Genomic DNA, 16,878 nt, shown 5'->3' with positions numbered 1-16,878 from the left:
GAAGATGCATCTGACCTGTTCCCCTATGTTGAAGAAATCCTGGATTGTGGCTACACTGGTCCAATCAGCATTGACCATAAGGAACGATAATAAGGTTTGTATTGCATTTGATTTCCTGTTAAGGAATAGTACTGTATTATTAATAAAATATGTACAGATGATTAGTATTTGAAATCATGCAGTAATGTTTATTAATTGAAGATATACGATGCATGATCCCCACAACAGCATAGTAACAGTAAAATTGTACTAGTACATCCCCTATATCATTACTTATGACACACTATAATTAAGTAATTATGTTTGCATCTGCAGAAACAATCCCTCTCCTTGTATTTTTCATTGCATTTTGCTGTATTTGTTATGTTTTTAAGTGTCAACAATTTGGAAAATATCAAGATGATTGGTGAATCCATTGGTAGTTATTAGATGACATGATAGTGACACTCAATGATCTCAGGCCCATGCAGTCTGTATGTTGAAGTATCATTGAATAAGGTGCTAAGTCCCAAAAAATGTCCACTGATGTGTGTGTTTTGAATAGTTACTGATCCTGATGATCAAGTGGCATCCTGCAAGGCAGGAACTGACAGCAAGATAGGAGTGTGTGTGTGAATGGGTGAAGACTTCTGTGAAATACTTGAGTGGTCAAGACAACAAAAAAGCACAAAGTTAAAGCAGTCCATTTACCATCAATTTGGGATGCAAATTTTTACATTTACAGTACTGTGCAAGTTTTTCCCCCTACTTTTGTAAAGTAAGAATGCTTTAAAAAAACAACACATTTATGTTTTATATTTTAATCAGTTTACAAAAGAAAAATCTGCATTTGGTACATATGTTTTCTGTATGACTGCCTTTTGCCTTCCAAACAGCATCATTTTTTACAATGAAACTTCTCAAACCTGCCTAAAACTTACAGTGCTGTTTATCGTAATCTTTAGTTTTTGTCATTAAATTTGAAATATTTCATACGTTTCCTTTTTAAGGGCTGTTGGTCTGCATATGACAACAAAACGTACACCAATGCTGCAACAGATCCGTGAAGGCCTTAAGGTGTACATCTGATCGATGTCAGGCAGAGAAAGCCGAATGAATGCCATGATCTTTTTGTGACAGGATGCGATGACAAGGTATGTTGAATTTATTGAAATTATAGCCATTTGATTTTCCAGTCATCACTTTATTAAGTACATCTGTACAATCTAATGTAATCAAATATATATGTGTATATATATATATATATATATATATATATACATATACATATACATATATAATATATATATATATATATATATATATATATATATATATACATACATATATGGCAAGCCGTTCAGGAAATTAATATATATGGAATGAAGTCTGAATATATGGATTGAAAGTCTGAATATATTGAATGAAACTTGATATATGGAATGAAACTCGATATATATGGAATGAAGTCTGAATATATTGAATGAAACTTGATATATATGGAATGAAACTTGATATATATGGAAATGAAGTCTGAATATATGGAATGAAACTTGATATATATGGAATGAAACTTGATATATATGGAATGAAGTCTGAATATATTGAATGAAACTTGATATATATGGAATGAAACTTGATATATATGGAATGAAGTCTGAATATATGGAATGAAACTCGATATATATGGAATGAAGTCTGAATATATTGAATGAAACTTGATATATATGGAATGAAACTCGATATATATGGAATGAAGTCTGAATATATTGAATGAAACTCGATATATATGGAATGAAGTCTGAATATATTGAATGAAACTTGATATATATGGAATGAAACTCGATATATATGGAATGAAGTCTGAATATATGGAATGAAACTCGATATATATGGAATGAAGTCTGAATATATTGAATGAAACTTGATATATATGGAATGAAACTCGATATATATGGAATGAAGTCTGAATATATTGAATGAAACTTGATATATATGGAATGAAACTCGATATATATGGAATGAAGTCTGAATATATTGAATGAAACTTGATATATATGGAATGAAACTCGATATATATGGAATGAAACTCGGATATATGGAATGAAAAATCACGTCATGTATGGCCTGCGCCATCTTGTCTTTCTGGGGTGTGATCATAGGGGTGTGATTTTGTTTTCCGGTTAGACGTAGCTTTTAGTAATGCAACCATGAGGGAGGCACGAGATGTTTTCACTGCAATTTTAATTAATGAAGGGGTTATCAACCCCTTGGGTAATGCATGTGCTGTTAAGTCAATCCGTATAGGAAAAAGGAACCCACCCCTCCTCTCTATTAAGTTGGTTTCATCTAAAAGTGATGATCGGACCGTCTGCACAGAGAGACGAGAGGAACACGAAGCAGTGGGCTGCAGAAGCATTTAGGAGGGTAGTAAACAAGTGAAAATACGAAAATATTAAATATCACATGTTGTACACACTTCTACAAAGGCTAAAGATATTGCCCCTTCTTTATTCAGGTGGTTCAGTCCTCTAGTTCGCTAGCTAACTTTTGTTATGACTTGTGATAATGTAGCATCCTGTTCAATGTTAACAGGTGGAGCTCATACCTGTGTGCATCATCTGACAGTGAGTGAGTGTAATGAAAACGTACGACCAAATTACCACAGGTTACAGAGGTAGAGGAAAATGTGTCCCCTCAGAAACACTAAAAAGAAGTGCAAAAGGTTATTTTCAGAGAGACATTAATAAAAGATGAGTTCTCTTTGATGACAATAAAACAATACGATTAGAAGTGGTGTTCAGAGTACTTATTTAAGCTTTCATTCAATATATTCAGACTTCATTCCATATATATCAAGTTTCATTCAATATATTCAGACTTCATTCCATATATATCGAGTTTCATTCGATATATTCAGACTTTCATTCCATATATATCGAGTTTCATTCCATATATTCAGACTTTCATTCCATATATATCAAGTTTCATTCCATATATTCAGACTTTCATTCCATATATATCGAGTTTCATTCCATATATATCGAGTTTCATTCAATATATTCAGACTTTCATTCCATATATATCGAGTTTCATTCCATATATATCGAGTTTCATTCCATATATTCAGACTTTCATTCCATATATTCAGACTTTCATTCCATATATATCGAGTTTCATTCCATATATTCAGACTTTCATTCCATATATATCGAGTTTCATTCAATATATTCAGACTTTCATTCCATATATATCAAGTTTCATTCCATATATTCAGACTTTCATTCCATATATATCAAGTTTCATTCCATATATTCAGACTTTCATTCCATATATATCGAGTTTCATTCCATATATATCGAGTTTCATTCAATATATTCAGACTTTCATTCCATATATATCGAGTTTCATTCCATATATTCAGACTTTCATTCCATATATTCAGACTTTCATTCCATATATTCAGACTTTCATTCCATATATATCGAGTTTCATTCCATATATTCAGACTTTCATTCCATATATATCGAGTTTCATTCCATATATTCAGACTTCATTCCATATATTCAGACTTCATTCCATATATTCAGACTTTCATTCAATATATTATTTCCTGAACGGCTTGCCATATACATATATATATATATATATATATATATATATATATATATATATATATATATATATATATACATATATATATATATATATATATATATATACATATACATATATATATTTTTTTTATTTTTATTTTTTTTTCAGAGATAGGAAGTATTTCAACTTAGGGTTTTACTGTGAAGACTGCAGCACTTTTCAACTGGACTGCAATTCATTGAGAGTTGTCCCTAATAGTTTGCCCACTCCCCTTGTAAACATGGGGGAGGGGTCAACTCTGAATAAATTGCAGTCCAGTTGAAAAGCGCTGCAGTCTTCACCCCATTATCTTAAATTTAGGTGAATATAGATGTGGCAGTTGGGGATTTTAGAGATGCAACGTCTGAATTTGTCAGTGAACATCATTATACAGTTAAAGTATTATTATTTTTTAAATCAAGTATTAATATTTGCATATCAGCAAAAGGGAGCAGCTTCCAGAAGTGCATCCCTTGCACCTGTAGTAATACCCCCACAATAAGTGTCTGTGTGTGTGTGGTATTTGGTCTTGACCTTATCTGCTTTAATTCTTTGTTCACAGGTTGATTCGCATTACATCCTATCACACCTGGCCCCAGACATGAGTCCAAACGGTTCAGGAAAGCACAAGGAGGAGTCCAAAATTCTGGAATATTTTCAAGATTTCCTTCTTGAACTTGAAGGTGCGCACGTCATTTTACAGAAGCTCTGGTCCTCAAAGGAAGTTGGATAAAGCTTCTTCTACTTGAAATAGGGACTAAATACCCGATAACTTAAAATCCAAATTTTTAGCCTTTGTTATGAGTTACACAGAATTAAGGTATTTGTTAAGCTACAATTTACGTTGGTCTTTGAACTAAACACTAACATGAAGAAAACATATGGATGATACGGCTACCAAACTGTCGGCCAGAAAATACTAGTTTCATCAATATATTATTGTTTTGTTGTAGAGTTTCCCTATTTGCCTAATAAATATGTGCTATGTTTAAAGATACAGCTTGCCTGATCAAAAATCTATATGAATGTTTTGAACTTCAGACCAGAACACTGATGTTTTCTTTACATTTAAAGATGCACAACCAGAAGACGAGGATGGAGAAACTCCATCCGTTCCTGCGGTGATGCAGTGGATGACTGGGCAGGCACACAGGCATCTGTTTGTCTCTGAGAGAGAGCAATTCAAAATAGCCATAAGATTTGACCACAACTGTCTAGAGCATATGCCAGGCCACACCATATGTTATCCCATAGTAAGTGCCTGCACCAACACCATCACACTTCCAACAGACCATGTGGGGAATTACGAGTCCTTTAAAACCAATCTGCTTACTGCCATTAAATTTGGTGCCAGCTTTGACAGAGTGTAATTTCTGAAACACATGTTCATTGTCTTCAGTTAAAAAAAATCTGGTAGTTTTTACCACAATTTAATTTGAAGTGTTGGTTGTTATGATTTTCACTGTAACCACTGTTGCCAGGTTTATTTGTATAATATATACTGTGTATGAGTTTTAGGCAGGTGTGAAAAGTTTGCCTGTAATTATTGACAATACCGGTCATACTCAATATTGATATAATTTAGATTTATGTCTTGGAAATTGATATGTATGTTTTGAAAGCATTGTTACTTTACAAAAGTATGGAGGAAAAGAAGCCTAAAAAACTTTGTACAGTTCTGTTAATACACTACCAGTCAAAAGTTTTGACACACCTTCCCATTGCATTGAATGAGAAGGTGTCCAAACTTTTGACTGGTAGTGTAAGTTATAGTGTAAATCATTACGTGTACACTTACAGGGTTTTAACAGAAAATGATAGAAAATGTCAGCTTGTTTAAATAAAATTCAAACTACTAAATGTGAATCAAATGTGAATTTATTTTGATCCGCACCTTTAGACACCACAGGCAACATTGAGAGCTAGCAAGTAGATGTCCCGACCAAAGCTTGAGGACTCAGCAGTGGGATTTATTTCCTGTAGTGCCGCAAGTCTTTCCTCTGGCAGGGGGCATTGCATTTCTGGTACAATGACCCCATGTTCACTGGTGTCATGGTCACAAGGGGGCTGCTCTTCAGCTTGCTGGATCTGGAATGTCAAATATTCATTCATAAATCAGAAATACAGTTACTGTGGAGCAAGTGAAGTGATGTCTCTACACTAATGCTCTAAAATTGTGATTATTTTGTGTAATTTGAGAGCGAACATTATGTTTTATAGACTCATTACAGAAACAAAACAGTTTCAGGACTTTCAGTTTTGTTTTAAATTTAATTTTGACATACAGCATCAAAACCACAATATCAGATTTTTTTTCACAGTAACTATAGACCATTATCAAAAAAGAAAAAGGCTTGAAATGTCTTTTTACTTCAGAAAAACTAGGATGTGGTTTTACAATAAATTACAATACAACATTTTTCTTTGATAAACCAGTAGTTATGACTTCCCATCTGAGCCATAGTACAAATGACTGAAATAACTTGTACACACCTCTACCAGGTCTGGCTCTGGCATGGGTGCTTGTAGCATCCCTATCATCCAGAGTTGATTTGGTGACAGATTTCCCTCTGTGCGCAACGGGTGGCAGTTCCAGCTCTCTGTAAAGTGATGCAGATCTGTTCGGAGCCGTGGTATGAAGACATGTCCAACACAGTAGAGGTGGACAGCATTGGAGAGGTCAACAAATCCCTCTTCCTCCAAACTGTGGAGTACATTGTAGTACTGACATGTGACGCTCCAAAGGTCTCTCCATAGCCGTTCCACTCTTGGACACAAAGAGGGAGAGGATCGTGAGAAAATGTTGTGTAAGCTTTCATCCACACAGGACTTTTTTCAAAAACGCACGCTTGGCACAAAACATCTAGAACAGCCTAAAATATGACAAAAATGTTTAGAGACTTACACTTAAAAAAATGACAATACTAATTATATATTTCATCATAACGACAAGTTATAACCATTTTAATACTTTCTTAAATAATTGAGTTGTGATATGCAAATCCCTCTGGTTATGGACGCTTTTTCCTGCAATGAAACTGCCACGACCTGTTCCTCGTACTGTAAACATGCATCTAGTGATGTCTACATTTTCAACACCTTGATCTGCTCGTACTCTGAAAGAGAAAGACAAGTCAAGACAACTGTATGAAATCAGACTCATTCTTGGACTTAAACCTAATTTTAAGTCAGACTTACTACAGAAAATCTCATAAGCCTGTTTACATAAAGCCTGTCTGTGACTTATTCATTTTAATACCAATTTGGAGGCCTGTTATGCTATGCTTAAAAGAGTTGCCTGACTAATGTGATACACCCAACAGCGACACTCTTTGACAGCAGGTGAGTATCGCATTTTACAGAAGCAGAAAAACTTTAAGGAATATAACGCAGAAAACAGCAAATTACAATAAATAAAATAGGCTATCTCCATGGAGACGTGGTTCTAATATTCTCCTCCTTCATGTTTAAAGAGGGAGTGGACAACATATGAGGAGCAACCAAAGTCAGGCAAAAATGAACACTGTTGTCTCAATCAAAAAAAGAATTTGTAGTGGGGTTGTTGGATTGAACCCTCCCCCCCAAATTAAGCCGAGTTGGGATTAAACACTATGTGACCACATTGTTGAAACATATCTTGATATCTCCTTTTTTAAATGACCAAAATTTGCATCTTTCTTTTAAACACACATTTCTGAGCACTTGCCTGGATGGTCATCCGTGTTTCTGCACGCCCTCCATGAAAAATCCAAAAGCTGTTTCTGCTTTGTTATTCCCAGCTGCATCCAAGTAAAAGATCTGGAACAAAGCAGAACCATTGTACCGTACTTCAACAAGACATAGACTGAATGACAGATTGAAAAAAGGAAAAATAAATACCTTCTGTGAAAAGCCATCGATCGCTCCAAAAACCACAATGTTGTACCTAAAGAAAGTGAATGGTTCAGGCCTTATATATAAACCAGATGACATCAAATCAAAAACAGCCTTGAAATAGGTCAGTAGGAGATAGAATATACAGTGCTTAACTTGAATATAGCGGCTAAGCCTAAAACTTAAAGCCACTGAGGGGCTGCCTAGACGGCTTAAACATAGTTGACGCGCTCTTGCCCGTGTGTCTTGTGGAAATAAGATCCTGACGTCTTCAGGTTGCAATTTACGAATGTTTTATTGTTCAACGTCCTTTCTCCAACCGTGTCAACATGCAAGATCCAATACAGTGTCCATCAAAACCATAAAACGTAATTATTTCACATTTACACCTTGCCAGCGTCCCGGCGTTGCGGCACGTTGCGGTCAAAAACTTTTTTTGCTCCCCGTCTAGCAACACCTGATACCTGGTGAAAGGTTCCTACCTAAATATGCATGTGCACTGAACAGGGGAGACCCCTAGTGGACAACGTAATGTCCTACACACACACACACAAACATCTTGAAATGGCCCTTACAATAAATAAGTACATCCCTTCAGATTTGTCAGAAATCCTTCAGTTTCCTTTCAAAATCAACATTTTCTATGGAATACAATACTATAATACAAAATACTCCTCCAAATGTGGGCCATTAATGGTTGCAAACAAGATTTTTTTTGTACACAAAAAAGTATTTTTTTTAATTTAAAATCAGGATGCAAAAATGAGTACACCCCAATCAAAGGGGTGGGAGCAAAGTTACATTTTAGTTATTGTATTACCCTTTTTTCCATCTTATGGTATTGAAAATGTTATGTTAAACTCAGCTTTGTCAAAACTTTGGAAATTGTTCTTTTGTTCATTTGTATACAGATTAATACATTACTTTTAGTTGTGGTGTACTCATTCATGCTGGGCACTGTACCTTATCAATTTGTGGTTTGTGTCAATATGGACAAGAGACAAGGGAGCAGGAACACAATATGTCCGTCTGGCAATGCAAGACAGCTGAACCATCCTGGAAATGACTCCAGCACCATCCACACGCTGCAATGACCTCTTAACTCGTCTCCACTGAACGCGATGCCCTGATGCTTGAAGAGAGCCTTTAACAAGCCTATAACCTGCATGGGGCATGTGTGCTTTAATAGACCTAACTTTCTGATCCAGCACATCATCTGTTATGTCAGAATAACATTTCCTGACAGAAAGATTATGGTGTTTCATCCTTCTGTACAAAGTTGACCTGGAAATCCCATGGAGGTCAGACAAAGATGTCAGGGGTAACCCAGTGCTAAGCAGATTTAGAAGAGTTTGGCTTTCTATGGTTATCTGCGGTCGTCCCACACAGCCTCTTAACTCAGTCACAGCTATATCATTAAATAGTGGTGGGATGACCCTCTGTGACAGATAGCTGCCGACAATCTCGGACAGCTGCTGTATACCAGCTAAAACACTCTCCGGAATGTTCAAATATGATGCCCCAGCTCGGACAAACTGCAGCTCCTGAGCACAAACAAATTGCAGGTATTCAAAGTCAATGGGTTGTCTGTTAAGGATAGAGGCAATTCTATCCCTGACCCTACACAGAAGGCTCTGCATAGCTTCCTGCAACACAAGAAAACAAACTTCAGACAATATTCTTCTGAAACAACAAACAAGATAGATTAACAAAATATGGAAAAGCTACAACAACGCTATTCATAAGTAATCTTGATGGGGATACATGGATTTCATCTATTATTTTTTAAATCCCACTGTGCTTACCAGGATGCAACACACAAAATTATGTGTAGGGATGAGGATCAAAAATGAGCCCAGCTCAGAATCGTTTGCAAATGGGAACCACAATCATTGTAATTTTCCTTTGTGCTTAACAATACCCTTATCAATGCCAATCACCTAGATCTAGTGCTGAGAATGATCTGAGGATGGTGCTTGTGTGATTTAAAGTAAGAGTGAAAACGGCACAAACATACTGAAATGCAGTGATGGGCAAATGAAGCTTCATGACGCATCAGTTGTATTTTTTGACTCCTCTAGATGGCGCTCTTGGTTAAAAGAAAAAGTCTGAATGAATGGCAATTCAGTGTGCTTTCAAGCCTTTGTTGAACAGAGAGCGCCAACTAGAGGAGTAAAAAAATACAACTGATGCTTCATGAAGCTTTATTTGTCCATCACTACTGAAACGTTTGTCAACATAGCCCAGAATTTAATATCATTTGTACCAATTGATAAGGAAGGCTGATTCGGTACAGCAGGTGGATTTAATCTTACAACTGCAGACCTGATATTCATTTCATTTGTTGATCAGTGCATAAATACTAACAACTTCTGTTTTCTACACATTAATAAAAAAACGTCTATCAGGGAATCCATTAAGAATTAAACAGATAAGCAGAACACGTATTTGATAATGCAGAGTACATGTATTATCAACAATCTATTCCACAAATGCCTACCTGACCCTGAGGTCCATCAGGATGGTTCTCCATCCTCCTGTGAAGACAAGGGAAATGATTCTCCATGAGTGAAAACAGTCATAATAACAGTTACCTCAGTAAACTGCTTCCTGATGCTGCTTTCTGGTACCAGCGACAGTGATAAATAAAACATGATCAAACCCTAAGGGTTGAAGATCAGTGAAAATATGGCCCCTTTTATGCTTTTAGTTTCTTTTTACTTAACTTAAAGGAGGAATGACCCCTCAACAATCCACACACACGCCTCCTGATTTGTTCTGATAGTATATCTAATGAAAAAGTTTGTTTATTTATTTATAAACAGGCCGATAACTATGAAATTAGGCTAACTGTCACTAAAGCCGGGCGGTAATAAAGTCAGTCACTTATGACGAGCACACAGCGTGTTAGGTGTTAATGTCTGATACCGCCGTCTAAAACGGTTAGGGGAAAAAAACACTGGAAGAACCAACGACAAGTGGAACCTTAAATGTTGATATGTCTCCCTTCGCGGCAACAACTTGTTGGGGCGGAAGTTGTCACACCGTCTCTCTTAGTGAGACTGACCAATCAGGAGGCTTCTTGCATCTCTCAGGGGAGGTCCCGCCCATGACAGTTATGTAGAAACGCAAACGCAAAAACTGGAAACGCAAACGAATCTGTGGTTCGTGAGAATAATAATTTTGTTTGTAACAAAAAAAGAGTGGATTTGTAAAGATACATTTTTAATCACAAATATATTTCCTTTATTCATAGCATTATTTCATATTTTTCAAATCATAATTTTGTTTGCAAAATTGTTTTTTGTTCTCAAATCCATTATTTTTGATTGCATATTAAAGACACAATATTCTCTCCATAGACTGCCCGTGTCTGTGGTTGGTCACATGTTGCCTTCTGCGCATGATTCATGTGAACGTGTTCATGGTTACTCTAGATCAGGAGTGTCAAACTCAAATACACAGAGGGCCAAAGTCAAATAATCAGTGCAAGTCAAGGGCCAGACTGGTTTAATGTTTATTGCAAAACTTATTGAAATGAACGTATTGCACATATTGAACATTGAACTAGCATCTCAGCATCTCATCTTGGATGTAAGTTCATCAATGTTTGGGGTCAGGCTCTGAGCTGAGGAAATCCTCAGGATAGAGTGAAGGTGTTCATCAGTAAGACGACTCCTGTGAGATGTTTTGTTTAACTTCATCAAAGAGAACAGTTATTCACACAGGTAGTTCGGCAGCACGGAAAATGGCTCGAGTTTTCTTGCAGCATCTGCATCTCCAACAGACGCAGCTTGGTTTTAAAAGCCCTCACTGCAGCGTACATGTCTGTGATCACACGGCCCCGCCCCTGAAGCTGCAGGTTGAGCACGTTGAGATGGCTCGTGATGTCACACAGAAACCCCACTTCACACAGAAACTTTGTATCACGGAGCTCTGTTGTGTCTTTCCCTTTGCTCTCCATGAACTGACAGATCTCCTCACGCCACTTGAAACACCTTTTCAGCACTTTTCCTTGGCTCAGCCATCGCACCTCTGTGTGATGGGGCAAGTCACCATATTCCACCTCTGTGTGATGGGGCAAGTCACCATATTCCACCTCTGTGTGATGGGGCAAGTCACCATATTCCACCTTTGTGTGATGAGGCAAGTCACCATATTCCACCTCTGTGTGATGAGGCAAGTCACCATATTCCACCTCTGTGTGATGAGGCAAGTCACCATATTCCACCTCTGTGTGATGAGGCAAGTCACCATATTCCACCTCTGTGTGATGGGGCAAGTCACCATATTCCACCTCTGTGTGATGAGGCAAGATACCATATTCCACCTCTGTGTGATGAGGCAAGATACCATATTCCACCTCTGTGTGATGAGGCAAGATACCATATTCCACCTCTGTGTGATGGGGCAAGTCACCATATTCCACCTCTGTGTGATGAGGCAAGTCACCATATTCCACCTCTGTGTGATGGGGCAAGTCACCATATTCCATCTCTCTGTGTGATGGGGCAAGTCACCATATTCCACCTCTGTGTGATGGGACAAGTCACCATATTCCACCTCTGTGTGATGAGGCAAGTCACCATATTCCACCTCTGTGTGATGGGGCAAGTCACCATATTCCACCTCTGTGTGATGGGGCAAGTCACCATATTCCACCTCTGTGTGATGAGGCAAGTCACCATATTCCACCTCTGTGTGATGGGGCAAGTCACCATATTCCACCTCTGTGTGATGAGGCAAGTCACCATATTCCACCTCTGTGTGATGAGGCAAGTCACCATATTCCACCTCTGTGTGATGGGGCAAGTCACCATATTCCACCTCTGTGTGATGGGGCAAGTCACCATATTCCACCTCTGTGTGATGAGGCAAGTCAACATATTCCACCTCTGTGTGATGGTGCAAGTCACCATATTCTGAACCCAACTCCTCCAGAAAAGACTGGCGCTGATTTAAACATATGGCTCTTATGAAGTTAACTGCTCGTGTTATGGTGCTCATCACATGGTCCATTTTCAAGGCTTTGCCACACAGTGATTCCTGGTGTATGATGCAGTGATAACCTGTCAGCTCACCTGCGCTGTTTTCCTCCCGCATCTTCTCCCGGTTCTGCCCACTAATCCACTCTTTTGCCTGAACTTCGCGGGCGCTCCATCCGTCGTCAGTCCCACAGGTTTATCCTAAGGCAGCCTCGTTTCATTTACACATCTGGATACCTCTTCATAGAGATCTTTCCCCGTATTTGTGCCATGCATTGATCTTAATCCCAAAAGTTCCTCTGTTACGCACAGGCATGTTCCTCTGTTAGATAATTACGCCGCAGGCTGGACTTGGCCCGCGGGCCTTGAATTTGACACATATGCTCTAGATTGACTCAGCTCGTGATAACCAGCTTCATGTGACAGTTTAGTGCGGTCTCCTTTGTAAGGTTCAGTGAAGCCAGATCAGGAAAATCTGCCTGGGATATGTTGAATTTGCCTCGTAGTATGTGCCTCAGGAATGGAGCAAAAACAGTAATAATTTGGTCATCTTTCAGAGCCAAACTTTGCCAAACTCAATTTAGGAGCAGAGTGTAAGGATATCGTTGCATACTGGAGTGTGTGTTAACACATTTCTGTTGTCTCAGATAAACAGCTCGATTGCGCACAGAGCGCATGTTGGAGAAGATCCGATATTACCACACCCAGGGACACTTGTGTACTAGAGAAAAAAACATGTTAAGACAAAATATACATTTCAAACGCTACAAAGCAAAGCCAAATATGGCTGAAATAATGTTTTATTTTCATTTATTTATTATTAGTTGAAGTAATGTCGGCAGATTCTTTTTAATTTTTGGAACAACGTCATCACGTGTACGTGCAAACGCTTGTGGGTAAATGTATTCTGCGCGGTCATCACGTTCACCATGTTGAGAGAACGTGAAGGAGTGGTGAGGAGCATAACGATGTTACAAATGTGACTTAAGTTTATGATGTTAATGATGTCTAATATTCTAAATAAATCAACGCTGCGTCGAAGTCTTCATCGACGTCTTTATGTAAAATGGACTGCATGTTATATTTAAGAAGGACTATTAACAAGCTAGCATAATGCTTTATTCCCACTCAAGACATTTTGTATCGTGGAACAATTTGAATTGATAAGTAAAGATAAGTGTGCCCTCTAGGCATTAAGTGTTTTTTCTTTTTGAAGCTTAATAAAGAATTTGTACCGTTTGGCTTGAATTCACCAGATGCCACGTGGGACTTTGAAACGATAGCAAAGCCGAAAATACACGTTACTTTAAAAGTGCATTTCAAAATGTCTACTAAACATGTCATGATGGTAAACCATATAATGGATTTAGGGGGTTATTTTTAAGAAGAAAGAGATTAAGAAAGTAAGAAGATGGGAAATACAGGAGTTGTATTTGTATTTTAGAGGCATTAAGTCAAGTAATAGTTAAAGTTTTATTTTTTGTTACTTTTACATGTGTGGTGTGTGACGACCCCTCCACACCACTAGGTGTGTCTGTGTGTCTGTGTGTGTGTCTTTGCAGGTCTGGGTCGTCAAGGGGATGGGCTGCACCTGGGGCAGGCGGTATAAAGAGCTCTCCCAGCCGGCGTGGGTCTCTCTGGTCGGGCACCCCTCTGCTCTCACCCCGTGAGAGCGCGATTGCGGAATATACAGTTCCTACCACTAAAAAGGAACTTCAGCGTTTTCTTGGCCTTGTTGGGTACTATCGCAGTTTTTGTAAGAACTTTTCCACAGTGGTAGCTCCCCTGACTAACTTGCTTAAGGGAAAAGTTAAGTTTGTGTGGTCAGCCTCGTGTCAGCAGGCTTTTGTCAGTGTGAAGGATGTGTTGTGTTCCCCTCCTGTTCTTGCAGCTCCACGCATTGATCAGCCGTTCAGCCTGCATGTGGATGCAAGTGATGTGGGGACAGGAGCGGTGCTGTTCCAGACTGACCAAGGTGGTATTGATCGTCCCGTGAGTTTTTTCTCTAAGAAGTTTAATCGGTTTCAGTTGAACTACTCTGTAATTGAGAGGGAAACCCTGGCGCTGATCTGGGCTCTGCAGCATTTCGATGTTTACGTAGGCTCTAGTGTTCCTCTGGTTGTGTACACGGACCACAACCCCATAACTTTCTTGCACTCCGTCCATTGCCCTAATCGCAGGTTGATGCGATGGATGTTGTACTTGCAGTCCTATTGTTTGGACATCCGCCACATCAAAGGCTCAGAGAATGTTGTGGCTGATGCCTTGTCCAGGGTTCCTGGCTTCTAGGGTATGTATTGGCCCGACTGGGTTGTTTGACCCCTGTGATCGTCTGTCTCTTCTCTGTGTTTTTGCGTGCTTCTTCAGGTGCCGGCGTTGCTGTGTGCAGGCATGGTCGGTGTTGATGTTGGGTCAGCTGCAAGTGTGGTTGTGGTGTTTTCAGTGGTTGTTTGTGTTGGTTGGCTGCTGTTGCGTCCTATGAGCCGGGACCTAACAGGTGTGCAGTATTTCAAACACCAAAGGCAATATTCTGTGTAGCAGTTGATTGTGTATTCTGATTTGTAGTTTCATTTATTTTTCAGAAAATGGCACAACAATCGCCTGAGAAAGTTCTGACCCTGAGGAGGCAGAGCTGAGGAGAAACTGCCAGTTATTCTGTGTAAGACTGGTGGTGAAAGGATTGACATGTATAGATTGAAATGTGAAAAAAATGTTGTGAGGGATCATTTTTAATCTATTTGTATTTTGAATCATTTATACATTTTATTATTGAAGATACATCTTAAACGTTACAGCTGTTAAAACATAAGTAGGTATTAAATGTATAATGGGTATTTGATTTAAGTATTTTCTGTGATTGATTTTTTTTTTTAAGTATTTACTGATGTATTATTTTGTTGTTATTTCAGTACCAGTGCTTGGATGAGGCCATTCCAAGGCCTGTTTTATATGAGAAGGCCTTGGAATGGTCTCAGCAGGCAGTCGCGGACCTGCTGAGAGCCCGCAGGCAGAGGAGGGCAGCAGAGGCCAAAATCATTGAGAGGGAGCTCCTCGTATCAAAACTGAAGAGGGACCTGGCCTCCTCTCAGGAACAAATAGAGAACCTGACGGCCAATTTAGCCATGATGGGAGATGGTGAGTAATTGTTTGAGCTTATTTTCTTGGGTCATGAGAATAAGGATGTGATATAACAATAATAATGAAGAGGTCATCACATAGTCTTTTTCTTGAAACATGATAAATAAAAAGTGAGTACAAGTAGTGGTTTGGAATAACATGTCAGGTGTTTTTTCTTTTTAATTCAGTATACATTTTGAGCATTACAGTGATGTATTTGATCCAGTAGTTGAAGTAAGTGTTCACATACAGTGGCTATAGTTTTTTCACTGTGGTTGCTGCTTTGAGTTTTGGCCATGACCATTTGTTACATGTTTTCCCCTGCTTTGTAATATCTTGAATGTCTTGCAAATGTAAACTTTTATCAACATTTTTAGATAAATGGTTTTCATATTAACATGTCAATATTAACAGTTAATTTTCAATTATTGTGACATTCTGGGTATTGGTCCTCCTTTTAAAGAAAAAAATGATGAATGTGTTTTAAAATATTGTTTAAAGTTGTCCATTTAGAGAGTGTATTGATTTATTTTTGAATAGTGTATTGACAGTTGCAAATATGCTTTTAGTAGGGCATCACTTTAGAGTCCCCTGGTATTAGTAAAAGATATTAAACTGAATTAGAGTAAAGTAAGTGTTTACAGATTCAAAATCTTGATATTGAAATGGATATAATGATAACAAGAAAAGAGTTAAGTATAAATTTGAATAAGTTTATGTTTTTCTTTTTGATAGGAGTATCGTGATTTTCTTGTCGTATTAGGTCCTAGTGTGTGATAGATTGATTATGAATGAATGTGCATTGAAAATATTTATGTTTTTGTGTTTTCAGACTTTGACCTAGAGTCGGAACAGGTGGGGCAGGTGGAGCAGGTGGAGCAGGCGGAGCAGGTGGAGCAGGCAGAGGAAATTATGGAGGCAGAGTGATTGTTTTTTTTTTTTTTTTTTCAAGGGATTGTTGTTTTTGTTAATCGACTGTTTTGTTTGTTTTTTGTTAAAAGGTTTTTTTTAGTTTGTCTATTTAAATTATTATGTTGAAATTACAATAAAAAAGTGTTAATTCTATGTTGGTTGTATGTCCTTTTTTATTTTAAAGGAATTGTAATGTACATTATTCAAATTGAAGGGTGAGAGTAGGTCATATTTGCCAACATTTAAGGTAGAAAATATTGGAGTGTTGAGCATGGAAGTAAATCACTTACATCAGATTTGACATTTTTTAAGCCTTTGAATAATGAAATTATGTTTCTGAATTTTTTTATGCATTGAAATGATGTATCAGAATTTT

The 16,878-nt window shown here is 37.9% G+C and overlaps 1 protein-coding gene and 2 long non-coding RNA genes across 6 annotated transcripts; 2 read left to right on the top strand and 1 right to left on the bottom strand.

Annotated features, from left to right (window-relative positions):
- Nucleotides 1-1,024: 1,024 nt before the first annotated feature.
- Nucleotides 1,025-5,475, top strand: LOC117804923. The gene is made up of 3 exons (XR_004629295.1): nt 1,025-1,133; nt 4,178-4,298; nt 4,690-5,475. It is a non-coding gene; the product is annotated as an uncharacterized LOC117804923 (long non-coding RNA).
- On the bottom strand, nt 5,476-10,219 carry LOC117804922. 3 transcript variants are annotated; one of them, XM_034673385.1, is made up of 7 exons: nt 9,989-10,219; nt 8,452-9,134; nt 7,495-7,540; nt 7,306-7,413; nt 6,621-6,731; nt 6,109-6,382; nt 5,476-5,703 (listed from the first exon to the last, which is right to left on the bottom strand). In XM_034673385.1, exons 3-7 carry the CDS (start codon nt 7,509-7,511, stop codon nt 5,512-5,514), a joined length of 702 nt encoding a protein of 233 aa, XP_034529276.1. In that variant the 5' UTR covers nt 7,512-7,540; nt 8,452-9,134; nt 9,989-10,219; the 3' UTR covers nt 5,476-5,511. The 3 variants fall into 3 exon arrangements, with proteins under 3 accessions (XP_034529276.1, XP_034529275.1, XP_034529274.1); XM_034673384.1 differs by lacking the exons at nt 5,476-5,703; nt 6,109-6,382 and having other exon boundaries at nt 6,626-6,731; XM_034673383.1 differs by lacking the exons at nt 5,476-5,703; nt 6,109-6,382 and having other exon boundaries at nt 6,626-6,731; nt 7,322-7,413.
- A 2,897-nt stretch (nt 10,220-13,116) lies between these two features.
- LOC117804921 lies at nt 13,117-16,469 on the top strand. Of its 2 annotated transcripts, none has more exons than XR_004629294.1 (5): nt 13,117-13,426; nt 14,002-14,970; nt 15,056-15,132; nt 15,383-15,608; nt 16,423-16,469. It is a non-coding gene; the product is annotated as an uncharacterized LOC117804921 (long non-coding RNA). The 2 variants fall into 2 exon arrangements; XR_004629293.1 differs by lacking the exon at nt 13,117-13,426 and adding an exon at nt 13,614-13,876.
- Nucleotides 16,470-16,878: the final 409 nt, after the last annotated feature.

This window comes from Notolabrus celidotus, chromosome 21 (assembly GCF_009762535.1).
Source record: "Notolabrus celidotus isolate fNotCel1 chromosome 21, fNotCel1.pri, whole genome shotgun sequence".
In the NCBI taxonomy this organism is placed as follows: Eukaryota; Metazoa; Chordata; class Actinopteri; order Labriformes; family Labridae; genus Notolabrus; species Notolabrus celidotus.
This window is presented reverse-complemented; position numbering and strand designations above follow the sequence as displayed.

Bases quoted from the DNA above. Each gene is read 5' to 3' on its own strand.
- LOC117804922 (XM_034673384.1), bottom strand. From the start codon at position 10,054: ATGGAGAATCATTTCCCTTGTCTTCACAGGAGGATGGAGAACCATCCT. The intron at 9,135-9,988 runs GTAGGCATTTGT...CTTGTGTTGCAG, and splicing joins CTGATGGACCTCAGGGTCAG to GAAGCTATGCAGAGCCTTCT. The intron at 7,541-8,451 runs GTACAGTGCCCA...CACTTTCTTTAG, and splicing joins ACAAACCACAAATTGATAAG to GTACAACATTGTGGTTTTTG.